Raw genomic sequence first — 13,834 nt, forward strand, 5'->3', positions numbered from 1 at the left:
CCTGCAGCACTGAGGATTGAACCCAGGACCCCACTCCCTGCACATGTCAGGCAAGCACTCTACCACTCAGAGACATCCCAAGTCCATGATCACAGATCTAAATATGGAGCACATAATCATGTAACTTCTAGACCAAAGTATTTCTAGGAGAAATATTTAGGTGTCCCTGGATACTATGGGGGCCTTTTAGAGACAACTCCAGGACCAGCAAGCTGGCTCAGCAGGTGACGGTGCTCATCAAGCCTGAGGACCTGAGTTTGATCCCTACAAGAAAGAGGAAATCAACTCCCCCAAGTTGTCCTACATGAATGCTGTGACACATACGTGACGGCACACATACAGACCACATACCCACACTCAAACGTAAAGAATTAAACAGATGGATATAATACCAAAAGCATCACGTATGAAAAGAAGAGCTGATAAGCTGAAGTCCATTAATATCTAGAACATCTGCCCAGTAAGAGATGTTATTAAAAGGAAAAAAAGAGCTAGGCAGTGGTGGTGCATGCCTTTAATTCCAGCACTCAGGAGGCAGAGGCAGGTGATCTCTGAGTCACCCAAATCTAAACAAAACATTGTGAGGCATAAAACTTAATAACCATAAATAATGAAGTCTAACTTGTTCAATTTGGTCTTGTAAAGTCAGATCTTCCCACTGTTTCTCTCAGAATCAGTATGCCCAAATAACCAGGAAATTCCATAGCCTGATCTTACACAACAGTTAACAAACCTAAGAAAGAATAAAGGACACCATGAATCACAGCCCAATTCTCCATTCCTTCCCTGGGGCCAGTCGGATGCTACAGTTTTCACAGTACAGGGGCAGTTGAACAATACTCTTGTATAAGTGGTTTTCATGGCAATCAAACCAAAAATGGAGGAACGCTCTTACAAGTATCCAGAAATTTGGCGCCAGTGATTGAAGTGCTCGGCCACGGACCAGCCCACTGGGAAAGACCAAATAAGGGTCTATTCCAGAGCATCAGCAATAACAGGCTGAAAGGAAAACCCTGCCCACACTGCCCACACTGCCCCCACAGAAAGGGATTTCAGAGATCTACTTCATAGACTGCCTTATACTGAACAGGACTAAAAGCCCAGTGTCACAGACAAACTGCACAAACCTGTGGCTTAACTTGGTAATTCAAAACTGCACCGATTGGGTGACTACTGACATGTCGGCTTGCTGATACCTGAAGGAATGCACCACGGACAGCCAAGCTCAGCTGCAGAGGCCGACAAAATTAACATCAGCGAGCACCCGAGGAGGGTCCCAGGCAGAGAACCTAAACCGATAACCTGTTTGAACCTTCCTTTCAAGTTTCTTTCCTTTTTTTTTTTTGTTTTTTACTAAATCATTCTAGATTACCAAATGAAATCCACATAATTTAAAATATGAAAAAAATGTGTTACATGCATTTTACCACAATTTCAATTCTCTAAATATGCATGCCAGGAAAAGGGTTTCAAGAATACCAGCCTGGATGACCATGGGTTTTGAACATTGTTCAAATTAAAGTTTGAACTGAAAAGGTTTTTCTCTTAATTTGTAGTAAAACAGACATTTTAAGTTCTTTTATTTGAGTGTGTGCATCTATACGAATAACTCAATGTGCAAGTACTGTATATATTCAGTGATGTGAGAGGCTGCTAAAATGGGTGATTTTAAGTCTAGTGTTTTGTATATTTAACAGCTTAAATATACAACGTATTATGGTCCCATGTATTGCTCCGATACATTGTCCCCTTTTTTTCTTAATAATTTATTTATATTTATTTTATGAGCATTGATGTTTTGCCTGCATGTATGTCTGTGTAAGGGTGTCAGATCTTGGAGTTGCAGATAGTTGTAAGCTGCCATATGGGTGCTGGGAATTGAACCCAGGTCCTCTAGAAGAACAGTCAGTACTCTGAACTACTAAGCAATCTCTCCAATATCTTTGCCTTTTTTTTTAAATGTATTGTGATTATTTATGTGTTTGAAACCATATCCCCTAACTTCTAATTGTTCTTTCCAGTTTTCCGTGGTGCACAGTATTCTTTTGTTTTGGTTTTTCAAGACAGGGTTTCTTAGTGTAACTGCTGTGGCTATACTACAACTTGCTGTGTGGACTAGGCTAGCTTTGAACTCAGAGATCCACCTGCCTCAGCCTCCCAAACACTAGGATTAAAAGTGTGTGTGACCTGTCCCCTTGATGGAGAGGCCTGGTGGCACTCAGAGGAAGGACAGCAGGTCACCAAGAAGAGACTTGACACCCTATGAGCATATACAGGGGGAGGAGGTCCCCCTCAGTCACAGTCACCGGGGAGGGGAGTAGGGGGAAAGCGGGAGGGAGGGAGGAATGGGAGGATACAAGGATGGGATAACAATTGAGATGTAATATAAATAAATTAATAAAATACTTTTATAAAAAAGTGTGTGTGACCACTGCCCAGCTAATATTCTTTCATTTAATACTGCATACTACTTTTATTTTGCCTTTAAAAATCAGTATATAAAGAATGGGTTTCACTATTTGCTTTTCACAATACTTTGTTCGGGCTGATCCTCCTCTCTGGCCCCTCCCCCTGGCTAGAGGTTTCGACAGGAGTGTACTGAAATGTCCTGTTTCAGAAGGGCATCATCAAAGCTATAGGGTTCTCTTCTTTTAATGCCTGTTGCTAGGTGAACACAGTAAGAATTATTATATTACCGAGGTGGGTCGTCCTCATTTCATCATGAGCTTTGCCAAAATGGGTGTGGAGTTGTTTTGTTGTTGTCTGTTTGTTTTGGTCTTAAATTCTACTATCTGAAGCTAGGCATGATAGTGCACACCTTTATTCCCAGCACTTAGGAGGTAGAGACGGCAGCCTGGTCTACACAGTGAGTTCCAGGACAACCACAGCTGTTACACAGAGAAAATCTGTCTCAAAAAACAAAAACAAAAAATTCTACCGTCTGACTCATCTCCAGATCTCCAGCCTGCTTCTCCCCACTCCTCCTGTAAGCTGAACACCTGCTGATGGGAAGGGACAAGCAGAGGCTGCAGGACAGCATTCAGATTCAGAAGGAAAGGAGGGAAAGGTAACTTCGAGACTCTGCCACTTTACACTAGAGGGAGCATCATAACACTAGCAACTTACTTTAACTCTGATTTCATAAATTATATATATTTAGTAGGTGAATTGCTGTTGGTATTACTGTGATTAGCAATACATCTCTTTGTGTATGTCTCTGAGACAGGGTCAGACTATGTAGTCAAGGCTAACCTGAAGTCTGAAGCGATTCTTCTGCCTCTAAGTACCAAGAACATGTGCACCAACCACCACACCTGGTCCTTCACTTCTCTATTTGCTTCCTTGTGTTTTGTTTAACTGATAAGCTTAACTCTGGTAATTTAGAAAGCTACACACACACACACACACACACACACACACACACACACACACACACACACACACACACACACACACACACACACACACACACACACACACACACCAATTTCACCTAATGTTCTTCAAGGAAAACCATTAGTAAAAAAATAAAAATTTATGACAACATGTAATATACTTATGTTATTTTAAAACTGGAAAGTGTTTTTTAAAGGGGCATTCTTTTTTTTTAAAGACTTATTTATTCATTTATTCTATTTGAGTGCTTTGTCTGTATGTACCCCTGCATGCCAGAAGATGGTATCAGATCCCAGTACAGATGGTTGTGAGCCACCATGTAGTTGCTAGGAACTGAACTCAGGACCTCTGGTAAAGCAGACAGTGCTCCTAACCACTGAGCCATCTCTCCAGCCCTGAAAATGTTTTAAACCTATGTCCTAGTTAGAGTTCTACTATAGAAAATATTGGTATATATAACATACATAAATGAATTTTTGAGGTTCTCTATGGTTTTAAGAGAAGAAAGGGTTCAAAGCATAAAGACCAAAATCCAAAGCACCAACTGCCTTAAGTGAAAGGATGTGCATGGTGCGATGTATGGTCTCTGTCAAGGGATGAAGGTGTTATCAGGAAGCTGTGCTGGCAGCTGTTTCTCAGCACTCTGGAGGTACAGCAAGGTCTTCTGGTACCTGCTGGTTACGTGCTGCAATGGATGGAGGTGGCTTTGAGTGGACTCGTGCTTCTCTTTGCAACTCTGCAGTTCTTATTTCTCCTCTACCCGCCACATGCCCTCCAGCATGGCAACAGGGTGGCTGCCACCAAGTAGCATTCACCTCTCATGCCTGACACACAGAAAGTGGAGGTTTGTTGCTGCTATGCCTTTTTAAAAAGTGCTGTTCTTAAAATTTTCATTTTCAAACGATTACAAACTCACAAGAGAAAAAAATATACCACATAAAAGCCTCTGAATCCGTTAGGTAGTATCCCTCCACTAGCAATAGCTCATGTAATTAGACCCTAATATCAAGAACAAGGAAATTGACATTGGTGCAACACTGCTAACAAGACTACAAGTCTTACTCAGTTTCTGCCAGTTGGTGTGGGCGTGGGCGTGGGCGTGGGCGTGGGCGTGTGTGTGTGTTGTACCCTTCCCTGGGAACAGAGTGTAACAGAGAGGTCTTTTATACCTTTGTCCTCTGAAGGCATTCACGTGTTCTCTGTCTCTGTACTTGTATCACTTTGACTACGTGATATAATGGAATCACATGAGATACAACCTTTCCAAAGTGACTTGGACCTATCAAAGTAGTTGTGTGTATCAATGGCTTGTTTCTTTCTTATTGCTCTGTAGTGTTGTGCTGGACAGGAGAAGCATGGTGTTTAATAGTTCATCTTGTATAGAACATTCCAGTTACTTCCAGTTTTCATTATAATCGCATCATTAATTCATACAGGAAAAATATAGTAACAAGTTATCAACTAGCAAAAAAACAGTGGGATGGATTGAAGTATATTCCTGAGAAAACATGTTGAATTTCTAGCCTCGGTACCTGCTACAAATATGCCAACACACTGCTCTGACTCGAGTAGGGTGTAGCGCTCTTCAACATACCATCTTCTCAGCCTCTCAACCTAACTTTTCCTACTGTTCCCTCAGATTTCACCTGGACCCCACATAACTCTGAAACACACACCTGGATCTTCTCAAAGCGTCTACTCTTACATGCTATTCTCTCCGGCTGTCGCCATTTTACCCCAGGCAGCACATCCCTGACAGCAGAAGCTGTTCTCCTCACCTGTATTTGCAGATCTAGCATGCAGCTCCACCACAGTATGTGTGGAAGGGAAGAACTGGGCACTGGCAGAAACCATTGGGTAAAGTGTCAATCCTGCTATGTGCTGTGTGGTTTGAGAAAGCTGTTTAGCCTACGTTTAGTTTCTGTATCTATAAATGAAATCACAGTTCAGCTCCTGTCTGTGACCAGTTGACTCACGTCATTTAGTTCAGGCAATGCTCCCTTTCTTGTACCTCATTGCTACTTCATCCTGAGAAAGATCTACATCTCAGCACCTCCCTAAGAGCAGCAACCAACCCCCAGCCTTTGTCTGAGCCTAGTGAGTGTCTCAGTTGGAATGATTCCCTATGGTCACCAGAGCAGCAATGATGAGCTTTACATTTGAACTTACTAGGGAAATGGAAGGCAATGTCAGAAAGAGCTCAAAAGCAACTAGTCATAGTGGCATACATTTGTAATCCCAGCACTCAGGGGCTGCAGCAGGAAAATCCTGAGTTTGAGGCTGGCCTACACTTCACAGTGAGGCTCTGACAAAGAAAATAATGAAAGAAGAAAAGAACTAGAGGAAAAAATTTCATGTGCAAATTTAATATATTTTTTAAAAATTTAAACTAAAGCTGACTAGATCATACTCAGCTAAATAAGAGCTGTAGAAATTTGCTGTGTTCCAAATCCCGTTGCTGGAAAAATGGTAGACTAGAAGGGAACATCTGTCAAAAAAGGGTGCGGGCAAGGCCAACACACTGTAAAAGTGGCTGAATGTACAGGCATGGAGTGCCCACGTTCAAACAAAGCATCTTTACTATAACCGCTAACTGAAGGCCAAGTTCCTATTGACAGAGAAGGCTCAGATTCACAACAAAGCACTGTAGCGAGCGAGCACACAGAGTGGCACCCTGATCTGGGGTCAGCTGTAACCACCATCTTCTGTGGAGCAATCTTAGCAAGGACTTCAAGACACCGAGGACCAGAACACACACTTTCACGGCTGGAAGAACAAACAGGACACCAGAAATAAAGTGGCCAGTTAAGTGCCAGCTCATGGCAAGTGTTCACACACCAGTCTCCTCCCATTTTCTTTTTTTAAAATTTATTTATTTATTTTATGTATAAGAGTGATGTGCCTTCACACACACTAGAAAGAGGAATCAGATCCCATTACAGATGGTTATGCACCACCATGTGGGTGCTCAGACTTGAACTCAGGACCTCTGGAAGAACAGCTAGTACTCTTAACCCCTAAGCCATCTCTCCAGGTCTTTTCATGCCATTCTTAGCCATATAAATTCATTTCCTCAGGTCCATATCCGGAAATGTGTATATTTATTCTGCAAGGAGGACCCTGGGGAGGACTATGAGCTAGCTCAGTGTCACACAGACATGGCCAAGAGTGGAGACCTAGGAGACTACTTGGAACTAGAGCAGGTGAGAAGAGAAAGGATTACTTGAGCTTTGGCTCCCGTCCTTCACTCGTGTACTGCCAACAGATGAGGCCGATGAGGTCCTGCACCCTGGCGCTGGCCATTGTCACCACAGTCATTGGCAGCAGTCTGTCCTGGCTCGAGTGCAGGGGGAGGTAGACATCAATCTTCTTAGTTGCAGTTGTACCCACATGACCCTGTGGATGGAGCACAGGCATGAGAGTAAAATACACAGCTGTGGTCTTGCAGCCACTATGGTCCTAGCACAGCTCTCCTGGTCTGGGTCCCATGCTTCCCGCACAGACCTACTCCGAGCTTAGCCAGTCTTGAGGCAGACAAAGTCTACATTCAGGAAGGTGAGTGAGCTCTACTAGAGAACAAGTATGAGTGTGAGCAGTAGGTGCTTGGTGTTAGACTTGGAGGAGACACTAACAGACCCTCCCTTCAGCTGCCTTCCCTGCTAACAGCCACCTGTCTCCTGGAGAGGTTGAAGAGGAGGCACTCACACTGAGACAAGAGCTCGTCTATATATCTCAGAGACTAAAGGAACTGATTTCATTGGGCAGTGCACCTGCTTACTTAAATGCCACACAGTTCAAGGATGGTTGGTCTTCTGTTGCTGCTCAACCCACACTACTCTATGAACTTCTGATTCTTGCTATATACGCAGCCCTCCTCTCTCTGAACTCTCCTTTCTGCTCTCTGTAGCACCAGCATTAGTCAGCAACACATCCAAGCTGCTTTTTAAACATTCTATTTCTGTGCCTTAAGCAAAAGCTGCTGTCTGGGGAAGGCACTTCCTGGGGAAGGTCTGCCATTCTCTTAAAGCAGAACTGCTTTGCTTGGTTTTTGGTTTTTTGTTTGTTTGTTTTTATTTTAAATTTATTTATTTATTATGTATACAGCATTCTGCCTGCAGGCCAGAAGAGATGGTTGTGAGCCACCATGTGGTTGCTGGGAATTGAACTCATGACCTTTGGAAGAGCAGTCAGTGCTCTTAACCTCTGAGCCATCTCTCCAGCCCCTGGTTTTTTGTTTTTGTTTGTTTGTTTTTTGTTTTTTTGTTTTTTTAACCTCTCCCTTCTCCTGTGTCTCCCTCTCCCTAGTTCTCTTCTCTTCCCCTCGCCCACTTCCCAAGTTGCTCTGCTGCCTACAGTGGCTTCAAACTCATGGCCTTATGCCTTGGCTGCAGTTATATACACACCACCATGTCCTGCTCTTCAGCCTTCTTTTTCATAATCCCCCAAATCCTTAAGGTCAAGAGGCTAATGTAAGTAGTCTTGTCCCTGCTAACAGTCCCAAACTATTATTTCCTCTTTTCTTAGAAAAATTTCTGTTCCAACGAGTTGCAAACCAACCAGTTGTAGCAGCAGGGTCCTCTCTCACTCTACTCTAGGTAGCTCTGGGCCATGCCCCTTCCTCACCAGAGACTAGAGCTTGGTCTTCTTGGTTCAGTCTTACCCACAACAAGGCCAGTCCATTGTAAAGAGAAAAGTGCACAATTCAAGTTTACATTGGTACACTTTACTGTCCCCATTCCTTCCTACCCCAAGTCGCAGCAGCAGCCATCTCATTGCACCACACCAGTTGCTCACATCCCAGATCCTTTTTCTTTGTACCATTTTTCTGTTCCACTAGTAAGTTCAAGGACAGCTACTGCAAAACTGTACTTCAGTGGGAAAGAATGGTCTTTTTAGCATATGGCAGTGGGATGAGCAGAGAGCAACACGCAAAAGGGTCATCTGCATTCCTTCCTCATAGCAAATACAAAGATCCACATGTAAGAGATAAAGCAATAAAACTCATAGTAGGGTAAGTCTTAATGACTTTGAATTAGGCACTGATTTCTTTAAAGGACAGATGTATAAACAACAACAGCAACAATAAAAGACAGAGTTTATAAAAAAAATTAAAAATGTGTTCCCCAAAGAATATTGTCAAGGTGAACCACAGAAGGGGAAGAAGAGTTGCAATCCAATTATCTGGTAAGAGTCTATCATCTAGAACATGCTGAGAACTCTCACAATGCAATATAAAAGAGAACCTATTAAGACACTGGCAAAGGATCTGAACAGACATTTCTTTGGAGAAGATATACAAATGGCCAATAAACACATGAGAGGATACTCCATACAATCTACCATAATGCCAGTCCCAGCCACAGAGAAGGCACTGTCATGTAAAGTTAGTTACAAGTGCATGAACACACACGCATGTACACATACACTCCCCCCCCCCACACACACACACACTAGTAGAGTGCTCCTCTACTATAAACACAACCTGGTTTTGATTTGCAGTATGAGGGAGGGACTGGACACTAAAAGCTATCATATTACGAGCCTCTTCCCATTTCCCTAGTGAGTGGATGACAACGAATAAAGGCCACACTCTCACAGCACTATCTGATCTATCTGGTGCCCACTCACCTCTCCACCAACATCCAATGCCAATCCCCTGCCTCACCAGCAAGGTTTAGCTACCTTGGCCTGGAAGCACTCCTAGGATGTGTGTCTAGACGCACACCTGTGTGTATCTTGTCTACATCCCTCACTTTGAAGACATCACTGGGCACTACTGACTGTAGCTAGAAGGCTCTGGTTCATCACTTGTCATGCTTTAATGTATGCTCTTGGCCATGTAACCAAGTCTCTCAGAGTTTCTGCTCCTCGTGTAGATTGATAAGCCTCTCATGAGGACTGATGCAGAAGCTTCACTCCTGACTCTGGCTCACACATCCTTCACTGATGATGCTACAGAAGGAAGACCCTGGCGGTTACTCTCCCACACGTTTTCCTATTCATTTCCTGTGTACTCCTTAACAGTTTAAGATTACTCCTTTATTTATGCTCATCTTTAGTGCATGCCCTTCCCACAAGAGCAGTGACACTGTCTCCTTGCTTCCTGTTCCATACATGATGCCAAGGAGTGTGTCTGGCAAACTGAAGACTCCCCCAAAAGAATCTGGTAGTCAATACATGCTGGCAACTGTCTATACACCCCAGCTAATTGGTAGGAGGATCCTTAAGCCCAGGAATTTGAGGAATGCCTAGCTGGCATCCCACTCACACTAAATACCAAATAAACAAATATAACACTATTGAACGGCCCAAATGCCTGCTACTTGAGGAACTGAGTAAGTCTTCATTTCTTTCTTCCTCTTGTCCTTTTTCATAAGTCTGTTTCCTAATCATACAGAGAATCAATTTAGCCAATCACATGGCTTCACCTTATAATTCTAGCATTCTAAGATAGAGTCAGAACCTGAATAAGGAAAGTAAGGTAGAGATGGTTTAAAAATCACTTTACATAAATGTTACTTCTCTTACACCCCAACAACTATCAGATCAACTGATGACCCCCACATTTAAAGCTATCAAGTGAGTAAGAAAGTCAATTCTCAGTATTGACCAAATTTGTGTGTCTATGATATTTGCAAATACATATGATACCTGTATTTCTTATCATAAGCCTATTTAGTTTTATTCTCAGTAGGGATTTTTGGACTGTACAGTGTTTATATGATGTGAACTCCTTATACATAAGAAGGTGTATATATTAATCTAATTATAGACTTAAATATTTTAAAGTATGAATAGCCTTATTTGCTGCAAAGTCCAGTGTGTAGACATATGCTTTTTAGCAGGATTTTTAAGTGCTCCATTTTAATGCCAGAGAACAAGTCTTTGGCACACAGACTGGTCAGTAATAGGTAACACAGGTATGTTCAGGTTAAGCCAACAATGGTTTGCATTTTTATGCTTCTTTTCTGTCAACACTAATGTAGTCAATACTGCTTGAATGTCTGAATACTGAAACACAGCCCTATTTAAAAGTATGTAACTGAAAAAGAAATAAATAAAGGTAGTCTTTCTTAAATTAAAAAGAAAGAAAGAAAGAAAAGAAAGTCAATTCTCTACAACGTTCCCTGTCTTCTTCACAGGCCTGGCCTATATGTACACACCACACTCCTACATGCTTTTCATCTTAGAAATGGTAACTGCAATGGTTAAGCAAGACTTCCCCAGCAAGTATGTTAACACTGAGGCAGGTAGAGAGGGCACTAATAACAATGGAACGCCTCTGGAGGGCTGTCATGGCTAGCCCTGGTTGTCAACTTGACTACAGCTGGAACTTGGAGCTAAGACCCAACCCGCAGGGTATACTTTTGAGGGATTTTTCTTTTTCTTTTTTGTTTTTTTGAGACAGGGTTTCCCATGTAGCCCTGGCTGTCCTAAAACGAGCTGAGTGCTGGGATTAAAGGTGTGCACCACAGCGGCCTGGCTGAGGGATTCTTCTTAATTGGATTCTGAGATGGGAAGACTTACCCTAAATCTGGGCTACTTCAAGTGGCAGTCCACATAGAAGGGCATGGAAGACAGAAGCCTTGCTGTTTGCCAGCTTGCTTTCATTCCTGCTGGCAGGTCTATCCTCCTCCCTGTTGCTGAGCCAGACCCCAAAGACTAAAAACAAGCCACTCTCCAGGAATCCTTCTAGGCTCAAACAGAAGGCTGTAAATGTAACTCTTGAGACATCCAGTTCCGTGGACTGAACAACTACTGACCACAGCCTGGCACCCACTCTTCTACATCTCCCCACCCCACAGTTCTGCTCCTTTAGAGAACCCTGACTAGCACACGAGGGCTCTGGCTCACAGAACCTTCCTTTTTAGACCTAGTCTATTATGTTTACTGCTCTTCCTTCTTGCTCACGGTGCGTTCCCTTTTTACCTTCACTTATTCCTCCTCCTGCTGAACTATAGCTGAGGGGCCACAGGGTTGACACCTCAAGATGTGGAGACCCACAGGGAAAGACAATGTGAATCTGCTTCATAAACTGCAACGTGCTTTCTATGTGCAGAGCAGCTTGCTAGATGCTTTTGACTTCAGATCCATTTTGCTTTCATGATTACATGGGGCCCAAGTGACAGCGCACAAGCTCTGCAAAGAACCCTGCGTATACTAGTAAGGACAGACGCTTGTCTAGCGCTTTGGCTCTATCTCATTGATTTCTCAACTTAGCTCGAAGAGAGGGTTCTACCTTTACATCCCAGGAGAAAACTACGGCAAGACTTCTGAGGACATAGTGTCCTGCTCAGTGTGCCACAGCCACAAGGAAGAACCACAGCTCAACCTGAGCCATTGTGACTACCCAGCCCCTTCACCTCTTAGTCCAAGTGCCACTAACCCAACTCTGCACAGCTCACCTTCTCTTTCCCTTTGTCCTCATAAACACAACAAAAGCTCCACTTTGAGCAGCCTCCTACAGAAGGATCTACATTTGAGGGAGGAGAATAGAAAAGGACTGAGACTCCCAGGACCCGATCCAGACTGCAGGATGTCACTGTTGGTTAGGAGACCAGCAGGTGTTACTGTCCCTTAGCCCTGATCATTTAAAATGAAATCAGAATAAACACAGAGATACTTAGTAAATGAAGTGCTTCATCATTTCAATTTTCTAATTCCATCTTGGGAAAGTGCCTTGTACAAACCCTGAAATTATCTATTTTAATGAGGAAGCTCCTCTGAAAAAGCTCCAGGTGGTGGCAGTAAGCTCGATCTGAGAGTCCCTGTGTTGCAAGTTTAGAGAAAAATCATCTAAAACATAAAATAATCCATCAACATAATAGAAAGTAATTAACTTATAAAAAATAAGGTGACCAAAGGATTAAAGTATTCACCACACATCAAAAAAAGCAATATTAGAGGCCTACATCCAACTATTAAGAAGCAACTAGCAATAAACAAAGATGGGGTCACACAGCTTCACTGCACAGCAATCTGTGTGTTCCCCAATACAGCATTGGGGCGATGAAGGCATAATTAGAGATCACAAGCAAGGGAGTCACAGAGAATGGGTTCTGCTGTGTCCTTCTGCTCTCTCATGTATCCAACACACACCCACTGGAACGCCACGCTGGAACATGGTGTTGAGTAGATCAGTGGCGGCAGCAGTCTCACTCTAAGGCAGTCACACTGGAAGGGGTTGGTCAGGGCATCTTAGAGAGGAAAACATTCATGCTCCCCGCCAGAACCATGAATCCAGAGAGAAGCAGCTCGCTGTATTTACAATCAGCACGACAGGAGCAGGACATAGGGTCCTTCGGAGACACGGTGATTTTTATTAATGATTTTTATTTATTATCTTTTTTTTTTTCTTTGTATTTTCTATAATGAACACTTTATTTACAATTAAACACAAAATATTATAATGAAAACAGTAACAAGAAAAAAGGAGATAAAAAGAGCAAAAGTAACTCCCACTCCAGGCTTATGGACATTAGGTAAGAGAATGAAGCTCCATGTTGCAAGCACAGGCCACATTAAGGCATTGAGCAAACATTTACCAGGGACATACTATGCGGGCTGAGGCTGTAGCTGCACGGTAGCACTTCTCCAGCATAGGCAAGTCCCAGGGTTATGTAATTTTTATTAAAGAAAAATAAAAAGCAATGAATCCAGCGGATGAGATGCCTCAGCAGGTAAAGGCACTACTGGCAACCCTGACGTCCCAGGACCCACCCAGTAAAAAAATCAAAAAATGGACTTAATGAATTTGTCCCGAGGATACTTACACTATGGTACACATAAATAGACACATACACATAAACAAATTAAGTTATAGCTATGTAACTTAATCTTATTTTTTTTTTTTTAAATGACTTACAGTCAGTCAACAAAGGTGAAGCTGACTCGCACTCTCCAGAACAACCCCAAGCCAGGGAAGGAAGCAAAGGCTCAGCACATACCTGAGGAACAGGAGGCACTTCCTCAGCCAGTGCTCTCTGCGGTCAGCTCTCCTGTCACCTGCACACCCAGAGGCTTCTGTACCTACTAGGTGACTAGGTCACACAGAATAAGAACTGCTACTACTTTCCTTTGACACATCTCTCAAACCTTTCTCCTCCTGTCCCCGTGGCACTGGCCCTGAAGAGGCCGCCTCTTCCTTAGCCATACCGAACAGCAGTGTTCCAACTGTCTTTACTTCAGGAAGCTCACCTCTCCACAGCCCTACCTCCTTTCTGCCAACAATGAGAAGGTTTCCCTCAAACCACAGATCATAGCAGCTAATAACCTGGATAACCAGCCCCAGTACACACAGTGCAACAACTCAGAGTACAGATTTGGGGTCAGCTGCATCCAGGTTTGAATCCTAGCTCTGACTCTCAGCTAAGCTTAGACACTATGCAAGTAACTGCACGTCTCCGAATCTCCCCTTTCTCACTGGGATAAGCAAATA

The 13,834-nt window shown here is 43.1% G+C and overlaps 1 protein-coding gene across 4 annotated transcripts in view; it reads right to left on the bottom strand.

Moving 5' to 3' along the window:
- The window catches only part of Mapkap1 (MAPK associated protein 1), a 212,760-nt gene that overhangs the window by 111,238 nt on the left and 87,688 nt on the right, over positions 1–13,834 (bottom strand). For all 4 annotated transcript variants that reach the window (XM_051166492.1, XM_051166493.1, XM_051166489.1 and 1 more), the window contains one exon: positions 6,620–6,792. In XM_051166492.1, coding sequence (XP_051022449.1) covers positions 6,620–6,792 — 173 coding nt within the window. The remainder of the gene's footprint in view (positions 1–6,619; positions 6,793–13,834) is intronic.

Source organism: Acomys russatus, chromosome 24, assembly GCF_903995435.1.
Source record: "Acomys russatus chromosome 24, mAcoRus1.1, whole genome shotgun sequence".
Taxonomy (NCBI): Eukaryota; Metazoa; Chordata; class Mammalia; order Rodentia; family Muridae; genus Acomys; species Acomys russatus.